The sequence below is a fragment of the Diabrotica virgifera genome, chromosome 7 (assembly GCF_917563875.1).
Source record: "Diabrotica virgifera virgifera chromosome 7, PGI_DIABVI_V3a".
Lineage (NCBI taxonomy): Eukaryota > Metazoa > Arthropoda > Insecta > Coleoptera > Chrysomelidae > Diabrotica > Diabrotica virgifera.
In genome coordinates, this window is record NC_065449.1 from 10205998 (window position 1) to 10226081 (window position 20084).

At 33.7% G+C, this 20084-nt stretch overlaps 1 protein-coding gene across 4 annotated transcripts in view; it reads right to left on the reverse strand.

The window, feature by feature from the left end:
- LOC114327363 (H(+)/Cl(-) exchange transporter 7) overlaps positions 1–20084 on the reverse strand; it is a 58149-nt gene that overhangs the window by 16115 nt on the left and 21950 nt on the right. For all 4 annotated transcript variants that reach the window (XR_007699660.1, XM_028275954.2, XM_050657207.1 and 1 more), the window contains exons 6-10: positions 18956–19247; positions 15192–15330; positions 11881–12144; positions 7671–7850; positions 6406–6615 (exon numbers count right to left, since the gene is read on the reverse strand). Coding sequence is in view for 3 of the 4 variants with exons in the window: in XM_028275954.2 (XP_028131755.2) it covers positions 6406–6615; positions 7671–7850; positions 11881–12144; positions 15192–15330; positions 18956–19247 (1085 nt within the window). In the remaining variant the exon portion in view is untranslated. The remainder of the gene's footprint in view (positions 1–6405; positions 6616–7670; positions 7851–11880; positions 12145–15191; positions 15331–18955; positions 19248–20084) is intronic.

Genomic DNA, 20084 nt, shown 5'->3' on the forward strand with positions numbered 1-20084 from the left:
TTTTATCTCAGCCGCATCGAGAACTAGCGAAAACCTTTAAATAAAAAATTTGTAAAATTTAAAAAGTTCTGGCGAAAAATTTTTTTTTTTTATTTTTGGCGGGAAATTTCAATTTTAGAACGATTTTAAAATTTTAAATGAGTATAAAAAAATAACTAAGACATTCGTTTTCACGAAAAAAATATATAACGTGTATTTTTGCATAATATTTCACCCTGAATTTTTTCAAATTTTTAGCATTGGTGAAACGCACCTTCAAAAATAAAAAACCGCATTTTTTCGGTTTTTTTTTTCGTTTTTTGATACAATTTTATACATATTTTTCAAAAAAGGTAACACCGTCACTGGAGCAGGTAAAAAATTTAAAAAGAATTGGGGTTTGCTTAATAAAAATTTTTTGTAACACCATCCATTTTCAAGATACAGGGCGTTGAAGAAAACAAAATTTTACACATTTTTTACGATTTTTCCGAAACTACTGGCAACATTGTAATAAAACTTGGCGAGTTTTAAGAGGTAGTTATTGTGCATGTTTTGACATACAATTTGATATTCATCATTGGCGCGCTTAGGGGTAATGGTCTGAACTTTTCAAAGAAAAAAAGATAGTACGCCACTGACATATTTCAAATTAATAATCATTTTTAAATTTCTCATTCAATTTGCGATAAAAAAACTATCTTTTCATTTTTTCATACGAGGCGCCGTTTTGCTGCAAAAAATAAAATATCTTAACGCTTCCAAAGTATTCGAATTAGTTTTTATAATGGACGTACGAGTTTACGTATGTAGATGTAGAAACTACTAATAGAAGTTCGAATACTTTGTAAGGGTTAAGATGTTTTATTTTTTGAATAAAAATGGCGCGTCGTATGAAAAAATAGGAAGATAGATTTTTTGTCACATATTAAACGAGGAATTCAAAAAGGATTGTTAATTTGAAATATGTCAGTGGCGTACTATCTTTTTGCTTTAAAAAGTTCAGACTATTACCCGTATACGCGCCAATGATAAATATAAAATTCTTAATTGTATGTCAAAAAATGCACAACAACTACCTCTTAAAACTCGCCAAATTTTATTACAATGTTGCCAGTAGTTTCGGCAAAATCGTAAAAAATGTGTAAAATTTTGTTTTCTTCAACGCCCTGTATTTTGAAAATGGATGGGATTACAAAAAATTTTTATTAAGCAAACCCCAATTATTTTTCAGTTTTTTACCTATTCTAGTGACGGTATTACCTTTTTTGAAAAATATGTATAAAATTGTATCAAAAAACGAAAAAAAACCGAAAAAATGCGGTTTTTTATTTTTACAGGTGCGTTTCACCAATTTTAAAAATTTGAAAAAATTCAGCGTGAAATATTATGCAAAAATACACGTTATATATTTTTTTCGTGAAAACGAATGTCTTAGTTATTTTTTTATACTCATTTAAAATTTTAAAATCGTTCTAGAATTTAAATTTCCCGCCAAAAATTAAAAAAGAAATTTTTTTCGGACAGAACTTTTTATAGCTTACAACTTTTTTATTTAAAGTTTTTCGCTAGTTCTCGATGCGGCTGAGATAAAAAATAAAAACTTAAAAAGCCTAATTAGGCTCTAGGTGGGTCACATGACCACCTAGGGGGCTAAAAATTTCAGAAAGTTAGTTTCACTATATATGCTAAACGGTGACCTATATGGAATTCGAATCGAGTTGGGGGCACTTTTCATCATCTTACCCGGCTAGGCCCTTTTGGTGATTTCCAATTAATGTTTGTATCAGTACCGTAAAACGGGGCTACTTGAAAATAGCGGGGTAACTTGAAAATAAACGCAATCACCTTTTTAAACGCTTTTATTTAGTTCAATAGTTTGCGTCAAATCTTTAGACGTTAATTTGACTGCCTTTTCTTCAATGCAAATGAGTGAAAATTTGCAGACATATGCATTCGCGGGAACAATACACGAATAGTCAATAAAAAAATTTTTCATGTTTATTAATTGTTTAAATAAAAAAAAACGATTTTAATGGAAAACGCTTATATTCTCTTGTTTTTTACAATGTAAAAACTTAAAACTTTTACGGATTGTATAGCTAATGATATGAACAATACATAATTTCACTTTTTACGTTAATTGTTTACGTTATGCTTCATTAATAAACAATAAAGTTTCAAACTTTTTGCCGATTCCGACTACTTTACACGTTAGTGCATCATATTATGTTTTATACATATTATAATAAACATGACGATATATTTTAATGTTTGAAAAGTGTAAGACTAAAAAGTAAAAAATAAAAAAATATGAAAAAAAAATTTTTAAGAAACGCTTTTTTTTAGTTACGAGTGACTAAAATTAAAAATATTATAAAAAAATCAACCAAAAAGCAAAAAATAAAAAAAAATGAAAACATCTAACACATTCGTTAAAGAAAAGCGTGGGGCGAAAACCGTTTATTCGATGAACACGCGCCATGCTTTTCTTTGACGGATGTGGTAGATTTTTTCAATTTTTTTTTTTATTTTTTGCTTTTTGGTTGATTTTTTTATAATATTTTTAATTTTAGTCACTCGTAACTAAAAAAAAGCGTTTCTTAAAAATTTTTTTTCATATTTTTTTATTAAGTAAGTGCTGTCACTGAACGATTCGCCCAATTTAATCGTATCCGGTGCCACTTGAAAAGGCGTGCCTGCCCACGACTTATCATTGTTGTTTAATGCTTGCTCTGTGTTTACCGGTGTTGCGTATATGAAAAGAAAAATATCACAAAAATAAGCAATTTTTTGTGACCTGAATACTTCCATTTGCAGAATTGCTATTTCTATCGGTAAGTTGTTAGGATTTCGTTTGCCTAACTTGCATTAGTCCCTAATCCCGAATCTAACCTTTCTTTAGACCTAATTTAAATTTTGGCACCAGTGGCGGCGACTTTATAATTTAATGTCATTTTAGGGGCTATTTGAAAATGGTAAGAAGTTCCTAAATCGGCACAAACAACAGCTGCCGAAGAGAATGTCGCAGCCGATTAAACAAAGTCGAGCTAAAGTCGACCATAAAACGATTAATACATATTTTTACAATTTGTCAAGGGTATTAGAAGATGTGATTCCCGAAGTTGTCGTCAATTACGACGATTCCTAAAAACCGTGTTTTTCTATCGTTTTTAATGAAACTCAGAATAGGTTTTTATTTCATTTTGCTATTTCAAGTAGCCCCTACAAAAGGGACTATTTGAAATACTACGTTTTTAAAGGCTTACTTTCAAGTAGCCCATCGAGGGGCTACTTGAAAGTTAACAATTAATCTTTTTTTCAAAAATGGAGAAGCCAAAACACTATTTTAATAAGGAAAAATTATCTATAGACCATTTTGACCATCACAATAATTTTTACTTTCAAAAATACCTTTAACTTATTTGGTGGCAGAACGAAGTTTCAAACAAGTTTTATCAAGTAGCCCCGTTTTACGGTACGAGAAATTCTTTATGTATGTAATTGATGGATTCGACCGTTACTTGATGGAAGTTCATTTTAACTACCAATAAAACACTGAAAAACGTTTGTTTTTCTATACTTCCACAAAATTTATTACAACTATGTTATTACTACAGCTGTTTCGGCAAAGTGAGAAAGGCACTTTGCCGAAACAGCTGTAGTAATAACATAGTTGTAATAAATTTTGTGGAAGTATAGAAAAACAAACGTTTTTCAGTGTTTTATTGGTAGACTTTATGTATGTAATCGTTCGTAAAAGTTCGTAGGCTAACATAGAAAAAAAAAATTTTTTTTTGATAAAATTTGATTTTATTATTCAATATAGTTACCTTCGAGACCATCGAGTACAACAAACCAGCCTATCTATGTTTTATAGACCTGACAAAGGCTTTCGATCGCATCCAAGTCGAAGAAATCTTACACTTACTGTATAGAAGAAACATACCAATCAATATTATACAAACCATCGAAAACATCTACTTCCATCATCGAATACAGGCGAAGATAAATGGAAACTTAACACACTTTGTACCAGCACAAAGCGGAGTCGGACAAGGTGACTCGTTAAGCCCACTGCTCTTTAATATAATAATGGACGATATACTAGAAGCAGTACGTAAAGGTCATGGTTACAGAATGGAGAACAAAGAAATCCAAATATGGCATGCAGACGACGCCGCATTAATCGCCGAGACAGAAGACGATATCCAAAAATTAACACACATCAATACAACAGCCAAGAAATACAATATGATAATATCAGCAGAAAAAACCAGATGTATGACATCTAAATACCCACTTAGAGGAAGCAAGGTTTAGATATCTTGGAATAGATATAATCAGTTACGGAGATGTTGAGGACTAAGATCTGTTAATGACACAATCTGGAAGAACAAACACCTAACACAAGACACAAAAGCAAGAATCTACAAAGCAGCAATTAGACCTATATTGACATACACGGCGGAGACAAGACCTGACACATCTAGAACGAGACGACTATTAGAAACAACAGATATAAAAATACTTCCGACGAATATCAGGGAAAAGTTTGTTGGATATAGAGAGAAGCGAAAACATAAGAAGATTATGTAATATAGAAGACATAAATGGATGGGTGACAAAGCGGAAACAGGAGTGGAACGAACACATTAGTAGAATGGCAGAGGATAAGATAGTACGAATAGCACGAGGTAAGTCACCAAATGGACGAAGAAGTATTGGCAGACCAAGAAAAAGATGGTGCGATAATTTAAACAATTTAGGAGGCTAGTATTGAAGAAGAAACAGGCTTTAAAGCCTACATACAAGAAGGAAAAAAGAAGAAGTTATCTTCGAGGGTGATATAACGATCATAGCGGTCATACAACTTTTAAATACCATTTTTATAATACAATTTGTCTTTACCCTCAAAATAAGCCTCAGTTTCGGAGATTACCCATTAATTGGTGCTAAATTTCTTTTCAGTCACCATTCTCTTGAGGTCAGCGAACAGGTGGTAGTCGCTGGGAGCCATATCTGGTGAATACGGTGGCTACGGAAGCAATTCGAAGACCAATTCATGAAATTTTGCCACCGTTTTCATTGCTTTGTGACACGGTGCATTGTCTTGATGAAATAGCACTTTCTTCAAATGGGGCCATTTTTCGTCGTCCTAACGCTCCAATAACGCAGTGCAATAGTCGCTATTAATGGTTTTTCCCTTTTCAAAATAGTCGATGAATATTATACCATGCACGTCCCAAAATAATGGTGTCATAACCTTGCCAGCCAACTGTTGCTTCTTTTCATGCTTTGGAGTCGGTTCATCACCTGCAGTCCACTCTGCTGACTGTCGATTGGACTCCGTTGTGAAATTATGCAGCCATGCTTCATCCACTGTAACATATCGATGCAAAAATTCGGTTTTATTATGATTGAACAGCTTCAAACACTCAGAATTCGTTGTTATTTTCGCGGCATCCATTTGCACAGAGCTTTCGCATATCCAAATATTCATGCACAATATATCCAACACGTTCCTTTCATATCTTTAGAGTCTCAGCTATCTCGAACAACTTCACGGTCATCCAAAATTATTTTGTGGACTATTATGTTTTTATCGGTAACAGCCTCTTTGGGGCGTCCACTGCGTGCATAGTCCTCGTGCTCATTTCGCCTCGTTAAAACTTAGCAAACCAGTTCTTAAAGGTTGATTTTCCTGGTGTTGAGTCCGAATAATGTGTGACATGACATAATTAGCCCACTGACTGTTTTCAGCTCCTGGCCTAACAGACCCGAAGTTGTTTACCAAGTAACCTTTTTATGATTTATGATGTTCTATTCCTTCTCGACTTTTGAAGTAAAATCTTTTAAAACTTATAAATTATGATTCGAGATATTACTTATTTCTAGAACATTATACTAATGTATAGATAGGGATTTTTGGAATTAGCAGGGCAGTTGTGAATTTGAAAACGTCGGTGTAGTTTGATATGTAACGGGCGCGGTATATTTGTAATTAGATAAATTATTAGATTTAGTGTAATAAATAAATTAGATATAAAAATAGTTTGTAAAATAAATAAAGTCCACTAAAATTAAACATTAGTGCCTAAAAGATCATAGAAAAGTCAAGTCGTGTAACAAATGTTTATCAAGCCAAGCCATGGCTTCAACAGTATCTTTTGTCGCCAAAACGAAATGATTTATTAAGACACGAAATTTCTTTTTATCCATTTTTTTAAACTAACATAAGTTGCTTCACTCAAAATGCTATATCTCATAAACTAATAGTTCGACAGCTGCCAAATTTATACACGCATCTTTTAAAGGTTAGGACTGACTAAAAATCATATGGATGTAATACCAGTAGTGCCATCTATGTGTCAGCCTACGAACTTTTGATCCCAGCTAGTTATAAATGACTAAACGATCTCTTACCTGGTCTGTTAAAGGTGGATCCACAACAGGAAATCCGTTGTAAGTGGTCAATTTTAACAATTCGACGACGTGCCCGACATTTTCGACACATTTTAATGTTACTACTGGATGTGACATGACTTCACTGGCGTATATATTATGAACGAGCGGTGGGGGTTCCCACGGTAGAAGGGGAATACCCCACAGTTGGATAAGTATGTCGTAAATGCCCTGAAAACAAAATTTACTCTTCAGCTAAGCTTAAACAAGAGTTTAACATTTACAAGGGAATATGGGTCGTTTTTTGAAAGAATATGAATGGAGAAAGCAGAGTTAGTATTGCAAATATCAGTGTCTTTGTATTTATTAATTAATTTTAAATGTTCTAAAATACGGTTCTCTATTCTCCTGCCACTTTGGCCGATGTACACTACCTTACAAGAAGCACAACAAAGCTTATAAATGTCAGAATTGTGTAACATAGGAATCACATCGTTAGTACTGAATTAGGGATAGGGTCAGGCTTTTATGACCTGGAAATCAGTTCTATGTAACAGAAACCTGTCAATGAATATTCGCAAGAACACGGCACCTAAAGAAAAAGAAGGGATCTAATATTCATATTAGACTTAAAAAATTATAAAATTACAGTAGACTCCCTCTATAGCGAGAACTGAAATGGCGGACTAATTACCTCATTATAAGCGGATCTCGTTATATCAGACAACAATAATATTGAAACGAGATGATGCCTCTTACATAGTTTATTAAGTGTCGATGGTCGACCTGAATAAGGGGAGACTTCGCCATCGTAAATGGTAAATGTCCTACAATATTCAATATCGGTCGATAGATAAACGAGAAGTTTATTGCAGTTTATTACACCACTTGCCTTGATAATAACAACAGATGTTGGGAATTTTTATATACAGGCAGTTGGGGTGTTTATTTATAGCCATTATAGCCCTAAAAACAGGTAAAAAACATATTCTCCGGTTTCATTTTTCCTCGTTATAACCAAATATGCCTCGTTACAGAGGGTTACAGTTCAATAGGAATTTCATGCGACGCCTAATGTACCTCGTTATAAGCGAAACCTCGTAATATCCGTGTTCGTTATACAGAGAGTCCACTGTATAAAAAACAGTTTTTTAGTAGATATTTTATCATGGCCCATGCTTCTACACAATACGTAAAACCGGTAATTTTAACTTTAAAGGAAATACAATAATTGTATTTGCAACAATTTTTATTGTATTATAAGATGCAAAAATATATATACATACCTCATTGAAAAAATCTCCCGTCCACTTAGCAGCAATGAGAGTGATTATAAGTGGAAGAGCAAAAGAAATGTTTCCGGTAGTCTCCATTATTATCACAGTCAAGCTGATGGTCATTCGTACCACACCGCCTAATTGAGCTGCTGCGCCGATTAAGGCATATTTTCCTGGATGAATGAGACCCTAAACATAAAAAATGACTTATACAATTACTCCTGGATATTTTAATTTTTGTACGTGCAACTGTCATAAAAAGAAGGTTTGAAGTATGTTCAATGTATCTCATAATTATTTCCGGTTTCCAATTTTTTTTTGGCCAGTACAAGGTTGGTCATGTATTGTTTTTTGGAAAAGTTCATTTTAAGGTCAACTCGTGTACAAGACCTCTGAAGGTCTTGAAAAAGTTGACAGGCATGATCTACACTGTCTGCAAAAAGGACTATGTCATCTGCAAGCCTCAAGTTGTTCAGAAACTCCCCATTTATCTTGACTCTGATATATTCCCAATTATTGTTTCTCACAGCGCTCTGTCACAAAGCGGTAATTAGTTTAGCAGAGATGGTGTCTCTTTGTCTAATACCCCTGTCTAAGGCCCAGTTTTTCAGTGACCGGTTAAAATTTTGGTTAGCTAACCTAGGTTAAATTTTAACCAATATTTTAACCCTCATAGCGTTTCTCAGTGCTTTAAACCAAGTTAAGAAAGTCTCGGTTAGCTAACCACTTTTTTTATAGAGAAATGATGATCAATTTGACAGAAAAATAAATAAAAAACAATTTCATAACCAAATTTAAAAAATTATTAATGCAGTATCAAGTTCGGAATCTTTATTTAGTTCATTCATAACGTCTACCTCGGTTTACAATACCTCATTACAATTACTGGGACTTAGATTTAGACTTTTTTGCCGATTTCGTTTGTCAAAGGCCACGGTGTTATCACTATTTGAACTTGAACAGATTGACCAGGAAATAAGGAGTCAAACTGTTTGGTAATAGACAAATATAAAATTATCTTTTTAAAATACTACTAGGATTCATGCATTAAATCCTGTTACAGATGTGTAAACATAGGTACCTGTTACAGTTATAATATATTTAAATATATGTCCCTATAATTCCTTCCTATATAATAACGATAATAATTTATAATTTCGATAATAATGTATAATAATTTCCTTATAATAATACTGAGGTAGAATACTTCCCGCGATAAAAACAAAATAACATATCCCAACTAATATCTTCTGTCAGGCAGGTACCTACTCAAAATAAACATCTGATGCATTTACTGCACCCATGCGCAAGCGTAACCGCAAAATTCTGAGTTAAACCATCTAACGAGGATCGGTTAAAATCTTGGTTAACTTAAACGAGTTTAAACTCTAACCTAGTACTGAAAAACTGATTAACCATGAATATTTCGGTGGCCGAAAAATAAATAGGTTAACCCAGCACTGAAAAACCAGCCCGAAGGAAAATTTAGTAGCAACGAATTATTTAGAGCCGCGGTCCCAAAAGTCAAAATTGCTCTGATGATTGGCAACCTTAGAAGCGGAGACGACACCTAGGGAAGAAGAAGAGAAATGTATTTGTGTCGTCATAGTACGTTCTCACTGCAGGTGTTGCGCTATTATATTCCAAAAAAGAGTTGTGTACCTATGATCAATACTGCACTCTGTAGGAGCTCTTAACATGGAGCTATGCTGAACTGAGTCAAACACTTTCTCAAAGTCTACAAATATTAATATCAATGGGCGTAGCAAAATAATTTTGGAAGGAAATAATTGCGATATACACTGAGCATGCTTCAGGTTTCTTGTAGTTTAATTAAAAATAAAAAAAAAAAGTAAAAAACTCGTAACATGAAGCAAAACCACTTCTATGTAAAAGGTATATTTATAGTCCGTTCTTTAACGGTAAAATATTGCAAAACCTCTAAATTTTAAAGAACCGCTTGGATTGACATGAAATTTGGCATACACATAGCTAACAAGAAAAAAAGTGATATTGTGCCGATATGTGCTTTTGCCCTGGGGTGGTTTCCACCCCCTCTTGGGGGTGAAAAAATATTCGTCCAAGGAAAGTCGGAAATGGTAAACTGGCTAATTTTAAGTAACTTTGGTTCTATGGAGTTTTTTCACTAAGTCAATACTTTTCGAGTTATTTGGCGTTGAATATGTTCATTTTTTCAACAAAATAACCACGCTTTTAGACGGTTTTTCGCAAATAACTCAAATAGTAAGTATTTTGTCGAAAAAACATTCTGAGCCAAAATATAGCCTATAAAAAATTTAAAAAGATGGTGTACATATCACGTCTCTACACTTAGTAGAAGCAGAGTTATAGCTAATGAAAAATAGGTTCATATTCGTCAAATTCCAAATGGAATATTTTAACGTGAAATAACCAAAAATGAAGCACATTTCCGGGGAAAACTCATTACAACTTATTTAAAGTGTTTAAAAAAAGCTTCATTTTTGTTTTATAAAAAAAATTTCTAGCATCAAAATTAAACAAGTTACGCTCAAAATAAAGTTAGTCCCTTTTGGTTTTGGTAAAAAAATCGAGTAAATCACCCCCTAATTAGTATCTTAAATGAACTTAATCGTTACGACTTCACAAGTTTCTTGACTCGTGTATATATTGTTTATATGATCTATAAGTTTCATCGGTTCAAAGTCCTTATTATTGAAAGGGCTGTAGTTAAAAGGGGTTGAATGAGTCACTGATCACGAATGTACGCAAATTTAGAAACACCAAATCTTGATCAATTTTTGTCTAACAGAAAAACAAAAAAATACATGATATTCAGAAAAGCAAATCTGACTTTTTTTGTTTTTCGAGATTTTTGGTATCTCTAACAATTTTTAAGTTATTTTGAAAAAAAGCATATTTTTCAAAATTTTAATTTTTAAAAATTTTACTTTGAAACCAAATTTTTTCAAAAATAAGCACTTTGAATTGATGAAACTTACAGATCATATAAACACAACATAAGTAAAATAATTTGTGGAGCGGCAACGATTAATTTCATTTAAGTTGCTAATTAGGGGGTGGTCTTCCCGATTTTTTTTTGCAAAAACAAAAGGGACCAACTTTATTTTGAGCGTAACTTGCTTAAATTTAATGCTAGAAACTTTTTGTAAAAACAGAAATAAAGCTTTTTTAAACACTTTAAAAAAGTTATAATAGGTTTTCCTCAAAAAGTGCTTAATTTTTTGGATATTTCACGTCGAAATATTCTATTTGAAATTTGGTGAATATGAATCTATTTCTCATTGGCTATAACTCTGGTTCTACCTGGTCCAGAGACCTATCGCGTACACTATTTTTTTATTTTTTTACAGGCTATATTTTTGCTACGAACGTTTTTTTCGACAAATACTTACTTTTTGAGTTATTTGCGAAAACCCGTCTAAAAATGTGGTTATTTTGTTGAAAAATGAACATATTCACTCGTAAATAACTCGAAAAGTGTTGACTTGGCGAAAAAGCTCTATAGAACAAAAGTTACTTAAAATTAGTCAGTTTACCCATTTCCGAACTTATTTTGGACATATATTTTTTTACCCCCGAGACTGGGTGAAAGTCACCCCCAGGGCAAAAGCACACATCGGCACAATATCACTTTTTTCTTTGACATGTAAGCTATGCGTATGCCAAATTTCATGTCAATCCAAGCGGTTCTTTAAAATTTAGAGCAAAAACTGTGAAAGAATGGACTATTAATAGAATTTTAAAAATCCCAATGGATTAAATAAAATAAGTTCATTCAGAACGTTTTCGGACCTATCAGTCCATCATCAGTGAATTCGTTATATACTTGCTAACTAGCCTCAAACCTCGTTGGCCCAAGATGGTTGTTAGGGTTCTCGTTTAGAGTCTCACCATGTTCCCGGAGGTATTCTTATAACATCGGCGTTTAGCCTATCCAATTTCACAATGCTGTAATATAGATTGAATTATAAGTACAACCATTGTTTGGTTCTGGGGCTAGTTAGCAAGTATATACGAATTCACTGATGATGGACTGATAGATCCGAAAACGTTCTGAATGAACCAATTTTATTTAATCCATTGGGATTTTTAAAATTTTATTAAATGTACCTTTTACATAGAAGTGGTTTTGCTTCATGTTACGAGTTTTTTTTTAACTATATGGTATACAGCCAACCCAGGGAACTACCCCTTTTAGTTTAAAAAAAGTACTTACCACGTTCGGAAATACGTAATAGATTCCAATGGAAACCAACCTTCCCCATGCTGCTCCCGTAAGTAAGGTCGGAATGAAGAGTCCGTTGGAAGTGGACAATCCGAATGTCCAGCAGGCGAGGAAAAAGTATATGATTACAAATGAGGCTAGCGAAATTGCGTTATGTGTATTTGGTGGATCGTGGAATAAAGACCGGACGGAGGCTTCCGGTGTTTGGAACCAAATACTGGCCAGGACGTTGTATTGGCCGTCTAGACAGTATAACTAAAATTAAATATCGCATGGTTTAAAATCAACATTTCAAGCACAAGTTTGTGATTTTTTTTTTAAACTATGGTACAACTATTTTCTTTTTAAATTAAATAAGCATATTAAGTACAATTCAAAGAATATTCAAAAAAAAATTTCAAAGAAAAATATTGAAACTGAACTTTTTAGAATATGGCTTAGTTTGCCAAATGCTGCCCATGTAAGAACTATTCGCCTCTGTATTTCATGTGTTTTATTGTCTCTGCTGATTTTGATCTCGTGTTCCAGATATTTGTAAGTGTCTATATATGATACCAAAGCCTGGCAAAAACTCTCTTGATGTCTCATCATACAGGCCTATCAGCTTATTACCAACAATCTTTAAGTTGCTTGAAATACTTATCCTAAACAGAATAAATGAAGAAATAAATCCACAAAATTGGATCCCAGATCATCAGTTCGGATTTCGACATAGTCATTCAACAATACAACAATGCCATCGCATAGTCAACGCCATCAACCAGTCACTTGAAAACCAGCAGTACTGCACAGCAGCCTTTATAGACATCAGTCAGGCTTTTGACAAAGTCTGGCACCCAGGCTTGTTATGCAAAATAAAGAATTCTCCCAGCAAGTTACTACAACCTACTTAAAGCCTACCTACACGAACGGCAGTTTAAAGTAAAAGTTAATGAAGAAGTCTCGGAATATAAGCCTATTCACTCTGGCGTGCCACAAGGGAGCACACTAGGGCCATTATTGTACATACTATATACATATGACTTGCCTACAAATGATAAAACAACCATCGGGACATTTGCAGACGACACTGCTATTTTTGCCAAGCATGACGATCCTATTGCAGCAACACAAAATCTTCAAGAGCATCTAAACTCACTTGAAATATGGCTGAATAAAATGGAAGTTTAAGGTAAATGAAACAAAACCATCCCATATAACATTCACTCTCCGGACTGGAACTTGCCCACCGGTAACCATCAATCAAATAAAAATACCACAAAGTAATCAAGTCAAATATCTAGGGCTACACTTTGACAGTAAACTCAACTGAAAACACGTTATAACAAAGAAAAGAATGCAACTTGACCCAAGAAAATCCCACTTTTCAATAGAAAACAAATTGCTAATATATAGAGTGTCCCAAAAGTAGTTGAACGGTCTAATATTTCGCGAACTAAACATCGGATCGAAAAACTGAAAAATACGTTTTCAAACATTTTCAAAAATCTATCCAATGACACCAAACACCAATCCCCACTACACCCCCTGGAGATGGGGTGGGGGGTAACTTTAAAATTTTAAATGGAAACCCCCAGTTTTTCTTGCAAATTTGGATTCGTTACGTAAAAGTAGGCAACTTTTATTCAAGACGTTTTTTCGAACTGTGGATAGATGGCGCTATAATTGGGAAAAACGATTTATCCTGATACCATAGGTAAATTATAGAAACGGTCTAATATCTCACGAAATACACTTCAAAATGAGAAACCAAAAAACAGATTTTTAATCTTTTTGAAAACCCATCGAATAACACCAAACATGACCCTCCAACCCACCCCCTGGATGTGGGGTGGGGGTAACTTTAAAATCTTAAATACAACCCCCACTTTTTATTGCAGATTCGGATTCGTCATAAAAAATTAAGCAACATTTATTCGAAACATTTTTTAAAATTTTTGATAGATGGCGCTAATAAATCGAATTTTTCCAATTAAGGCGCCATCTATTAACAATTCTAAAAAATGTTTCGAATAAATGTTACTTAATTTTTCATGACGGATCCGAATCTGTAATAAAAAGTGGAGGTTGCTATTTAAAATTTTAAAGTTACCCCCACCCCACATTCAGGGGGTGGGTTGTAGGGTCATGTTTGGTGTTATTCGATAGGTTTTCGAAAAATGTTAAAAATCTGTTTTTTAGTTTCTCATTTGGAAGTGTATTTCGTGAGATATTAGACCGTTTCTATAATTTACCTATGGTATCAGGATAAATCGTTTTTCCCAATTATAGCGCCATCTATCCACAGTTTGAAAAAATGTCTTAAATAAAATTTGCTTACTTTTATGTAACAAATTTAAATCTGCAAAAAAAACTGGGGGATTCAATTTGAGATTTTAAAGTTACCCCCCACCCCACCTCCAGGGGGTGTAGTGGGGGTTGGTGTTTGGTGTCATTGGATAGATTTTTGAAAATGATTGAACACGTATTTTTCAGTTTTTCGATCCGATGTTTATTTCGCGAAATATTAGATCGTTCCACTACTTTTGGGACACCCTGTATAAAGCAGTGATAAAGCCAATCTGGACTTATGGCATTGAACTGTGGGGCTGCGCCAGCAAATTCAATACCGTGATTATCCAGAGAGCACAATCCAAGATACTTCGAGCAATAGTTAATGCACCATGGTATGTATCAAATCAAACTCTACACACTGATCTAAAAATTCCATATGTAACCGAAGTCATCCGAGAAAACAACAGAAAACACCACAACAAACTAGAAGACCATCCTAATCCATTACTTCATCCACTACTGCAACTTGTCCACAATAGAAGACTCGGAAGAAGCTGGCCATCCGACCTAAGAGGCAACTGAGGAAACATCGCTGGATGTTTACCTCTCCACGTCACTACATTTACAATAATTAATTTAATGTAATACCAAATTGACTAATATATGTTTATTTTATATCTGATTGTCAATAAAGGGAGATAATAAAAAAAATATTTGTAAGTGTCTATTTGTTGTGTGGTATTATTGTCAACAGTTACATTTCCACTCATTACGAAAGGAAATTACAAAATGTGGTAGCGGGTAGGTACCCTTCCAAAATCCCAATGGAGGACAGACTTACTTAAGGGATACGACCCTACCCTATGCAAGCCTTGATTCTCTCTCAGCTCCTGTGGAGAGAAATCATGTCCTAACCTCATTCCTACCCAATACCTACCAATTTCCGAAACCAACTTACCAACCCGCCTGGCAAGCGTGGTGTTTAAATGCCAAAATCCCCTCAAATGTAATAAGTAAACAAAAATTACCTGTGTGGGATATCTCGTGGGATCTGAGCCCAAAGGTTTGCAGTCGTTGATGGTGAACATCATTAAAAATCCTACAGTGGCACTAACAGCGGCAACAATGCAAGCTTCGATTACTTTCATCCATCTAGGACGAATATATCTGTAACAAAACCATACTATCTGGTTAAAAGTGGCAAATAAATGAATGCTCAGAAGGATAAAAAATAAAAATTATGCTAAGCAAAGTGGAAATATTCGTCCAATTATAATTTTGTTCGGGGTGGCAACATGGCCATTCAGAAACCGTAAGATTAATATATTATTAGAAGCTTTAGAAAGAATTATTTATATGGCGTTATAGTCCAGATGGCGTTATAAGTCACTGCGGATCCGCTAGCAAAAATATTCTAATTCGGATTGTTTCCACAATATTACTCAAAAAGGACTCCTTTTAACAAATTTGCATGTTGCCAGGTCCAAAAATGGGTCAAAAATTTTTTAAACGTTTTTTTTTTGTTGTTTTTTTTCTACAATTATTTTTTTGCATCTAACAAAGTTTTTTTAGATTTTTTGGATCATTCCAAACAGAAAAGGTCTTTAGTGACTTTTCTATAAAGTTGATAATTTTTGACATATAAGCGATTAAAAATTTAAAAATTTCGAGATCGGCCATTTTTAACCCTTAAAAACTATGTGAAAAACTGAAAATTTAAATGTTGCCAAGATAGGTAGATATTTTTTAAACATCGATTGATGAAATCCTAAAGAGTTTTTTGCAATACAATATTCAAAACTCCTTTGTTTTTTAATTGCTAATCAAGCGTGCGCGACACTATTTTCCACCGACAGTGTGGTGCAAATGAAAGGAATAAATTCGTTATTTCGTAAACCGGCGACTTTAAGGAAAAATCCCGAAACAGGTCGATTTTTATATTTAAGTTATGATATTGTGGCATATATGGTATACTAGTGACGTCATCCATCTGGACGTGATGACGTAATCGATGATTTTTTTAAATGAGAATGGGGGTCGTGTGCTAGCTCATTTGAAAGGTTCTTCAATTATCTATTCAGTAATATATATAAACATTTACATAATTATTTATACAGGGTGTCCAAAAAAATTTTATTAAATTAAATTATTTGACAAAAAAGAAGTAGAAGGACACCCTGTATAAATAATTATGTAAATGTTTACATTTCTAAATAGAGAATTGAAGAACCTTTCAAATGAGCTACCACACGAACCCTATTCTCATTTAAAAAAATCATCGATTACGTCATCACGCCCAGACCGATGACGTCATTAGTATACCATATATACCACAATATCATAACTTAAAAATAAAAATCGACCTGTTTCGGGATTTTTCCTTAAAGTCGCCGGTTTACGAAATAACGAATTTATTCCTTTCATTTGTACCATACTGTCGGTGGAAAATAGTGTCGCGCACGCTTGATTAGCAATTAAAAAACAAAGGAGTTTTGAATATTGTATTGCAAAAAACTCTTCGGGATTTCATCAATCGATGTCTAAAGAATATCTATCTACCTTGACAACATTCAAATTTTCAGTTTTTCACATAGTTTTTGAGGGTTAAAAATGGCCGATTTCGCAATTTTTCAATTTTTAATCGCTTATATGTCAAAAAGTATAATTTTTAGTGAAAAGTCACTAAAGACCTTTTCTGTTTGGAATGATCCAATAAACCTAAAAAAACTTTTTTCCATGCAAAAAAAATAATTTTAGGAAAAAAACAAAAAAAACAGTTTTTTTGACCACCTTTTGGTCCTGGCAACATGCAAATTTGTTAAAAGGAGTCCTTTTTGAGTAAGATTGTGCAAACTTTCTGGAGACTTTCTGGACTATTAGGCAGGAGAATCCGACGATATCAAAATCAAACGTGGGGTCCGTCAGGGATGTATACTATCACCACTGCTGTTCAACATAATATTATGTTCAACATATACTCTGAGGAAATCTTTCAACAAGCAGTAGATGATGTTGAAGCCGGAAATATAATTAACGTAGAATGTATAAATAGCATAAGATAAGCAGACGACACGGTTATATTCGCTAATAGTTATGAAGCCCTCCAGGAGTTAATGAATAGGATCACAGAAGTAAATTAGAGATATGGACTTTCACTAACCATTAAGAAAACAAAATGCATGATGATTTCTAAAAAGGAACAGCCATTTGGACGAATTTTGTGTAAACGGTCAACAAACAGAAAGAGTAAAAACATAAACCTACCTTGGTATCAACGTCAATGAAAATTGGGACCATATACCTTAGAAAGCAAATGTAGGATAGAGAAAGCCAGATCTACATTTCAAAAAATGGCTCAGCTATTATGCCCATAAAAATCAGGTTACTACGATGTTAGATCTTTCCTTTACTGTTGTACGGAGTTGAGTCGTGGACTCTCACAGACGCCACCTGCAAGAAAATTGAGGCTTTCGAAATGTGGCTTTATCGTCGAATCCTGAACATATTTTGTACCGACCACGTAACGAATCAGGACGTTCATACAAAAAGAAAAAGGGCTGTTAACCACAATAATAGCCAAAACCGAATACCTCGGTTATATCATCAGGAACAGCGAGAGATATGGACAACTGCAACTAATTTTAAAGGGAACCGTAAAAGGAAAACGCGGATTAGGAAGGCGAAGGATTTACTGACTGAAAAATCTACGTACGTGGTTCAACACAACAAGCACAATTTTTTCAAAGTAGCAATGTGCAAAGTACAGATTGCCATGATGTTCGCCAACATCCGAAACGAATAACAGACTTAAAAATTGGAAAAAAAAACTTAAAAAAATTAGAATGGAGAAGAATCCTGGAACAGTAAGTCCCAAAAAGGGTTGTCCAGCCAGTGATGATGACTATGAAACAAGAAAACTACCGAACACCAATATTTTGCATTTTCTAAACTAAAGATATAACAAATTAAATATATAAAAAAATTGTAGAGAAATCTTCTGTGTAAAAGGTATATTTATTTTAAAAACCCCAATAAATGGCTACAATTACAAAACAGAACGTTTTCGCTCTAAAGAGAGCAACATTAGTGTTCTTTGCAAGCTCTACATGCTAAGCCACCAAAAATACATGGGTTAAAACCCTTAAAATGACGACAAAAAGTCTTACATTGGAATGTTAATATACTAAATCCTGAAGATGGATGAAATTAATATAGATACCCTAAGGCATTATATGACTATTCCAAGAAGCACGTGGGTGGTTGAGTCGAATTCTCTTTCTTCACAAAGAGAAAGGTGAAAGCCAACTAAATTACAGGTGTAAAAACATTTCTGACTAGTCAGAAATTTCTGATTGAGTCACAAATGTTTTTACACCTGTAATTTAGTTGGCTTTCACCTTTCTCTTTGTGAAGACAGAAAATTCGACTCAACCACCCACGTGCTTCGTGGAATAGTCATATAATGCCTTAGGGTATCTACATTAATTTCATCCATCGTCAGGATTTAGTATATTAACATTCCAATGTAAGACTTTTTGTCGACATTTTAAGGGTTTTAACCCATGTATTTTTGGTGGCTTAGCATGTAGAGCTTGCAAAGAACACTGATGATGCTCTCTTTAGAGCGAAAACGTTCTGTTTTATAATTGTAGCCCTTTATTGGGGTTTTTAAAATAAATATACCTTTTACACAGAAGATTTCTCTTCAATTTTTTGTAATTAATGGTATACCAGCTACAGGAAATTTTTCCTTGTGGATTTTAAATTAAAGATATAACAAAATGCATCTTACCTCATTCGAAACACAGTAATTTTATAGTTGATATGATTCCATAAGGCCCCGAATAAGCCGCCCAAGGAGCCCATGATCAGAAAGATAGGTAATTCGTAATATTCGTAACTAAAAGCCTCGAACTTTCCTAAATTTAACAATCCTGGATAATTGAAATTGCCTGGCGCTCCGTGGTAAGCCGAAAGGACCACGTTAAGCGTAAACGTGGAAACGACTGAAGCGAAAAAGGTCCTCCACGTCAAACTCTGGTTCCAAAAACTGGTTCCTTCCTCCAAACTAAATAATACTCCACCTGAAATAAGACATTCAAATTTCATCATCTGTAAAACCATTTGATCAACTCACTTTATCTTATACACTGCAATACAGATAAAAAACTGTCATAAATTTACTGTTGTTCGATAAGTTTTGCGGTTTGATAAGAAAGGGCATTGCCAATAGCCTAATTTTACTTCATGTTGGTACACTCTTCTTATGAACGTGTGTGAAGTTTCATTTCAATCTGGCAATTCATTATTTTTTTAGAAGCCATTTAATGTCGATGTGTCACAGTATTTTTTACAATAGAAACAAACAAGTATCGTGCAGTGATTGCATGTTTATTTTTGGAAGGTTTAAAAGCAAAGGAAAATGAACGAATGTTAAAAGCGTATTCGCTGCATGTGTGCAAGTACTTGGAGGGGCTACGAGAAATGATCGTGCGCGAGTAGCAGAGAAATCTTGAAAATTTCTTAAATAATTCATATTGTCTATTGAAATTGTCACATTGACATATTTCATACCTACTGTCATTGAAGAAAATGGGATTTGGCAAATGCTGTGTTATAAATTGTAAAAATACAACAAAAAATTGTCAATTTAAGTTCTATTCATTTCCAACTTCTAAGCACAAATTAATACAAAGAGAAAAATGGATTGCCATCATAATAAAGCATAGGTAGGTAACTTTATGTACTGTATGCAGTCTAAAATTTAGTCTAAAATGAATCCTAGTTAAAGTGTACTTTAGGTTGTCATTATGAAATCGGGTATTAATGTTGATCAACAATATGGATATGATATGCAATTATTAAAGTGAATTTAATTGTATTTTACTTGTAATACTGCATTTTAATAATTAATGTTATTT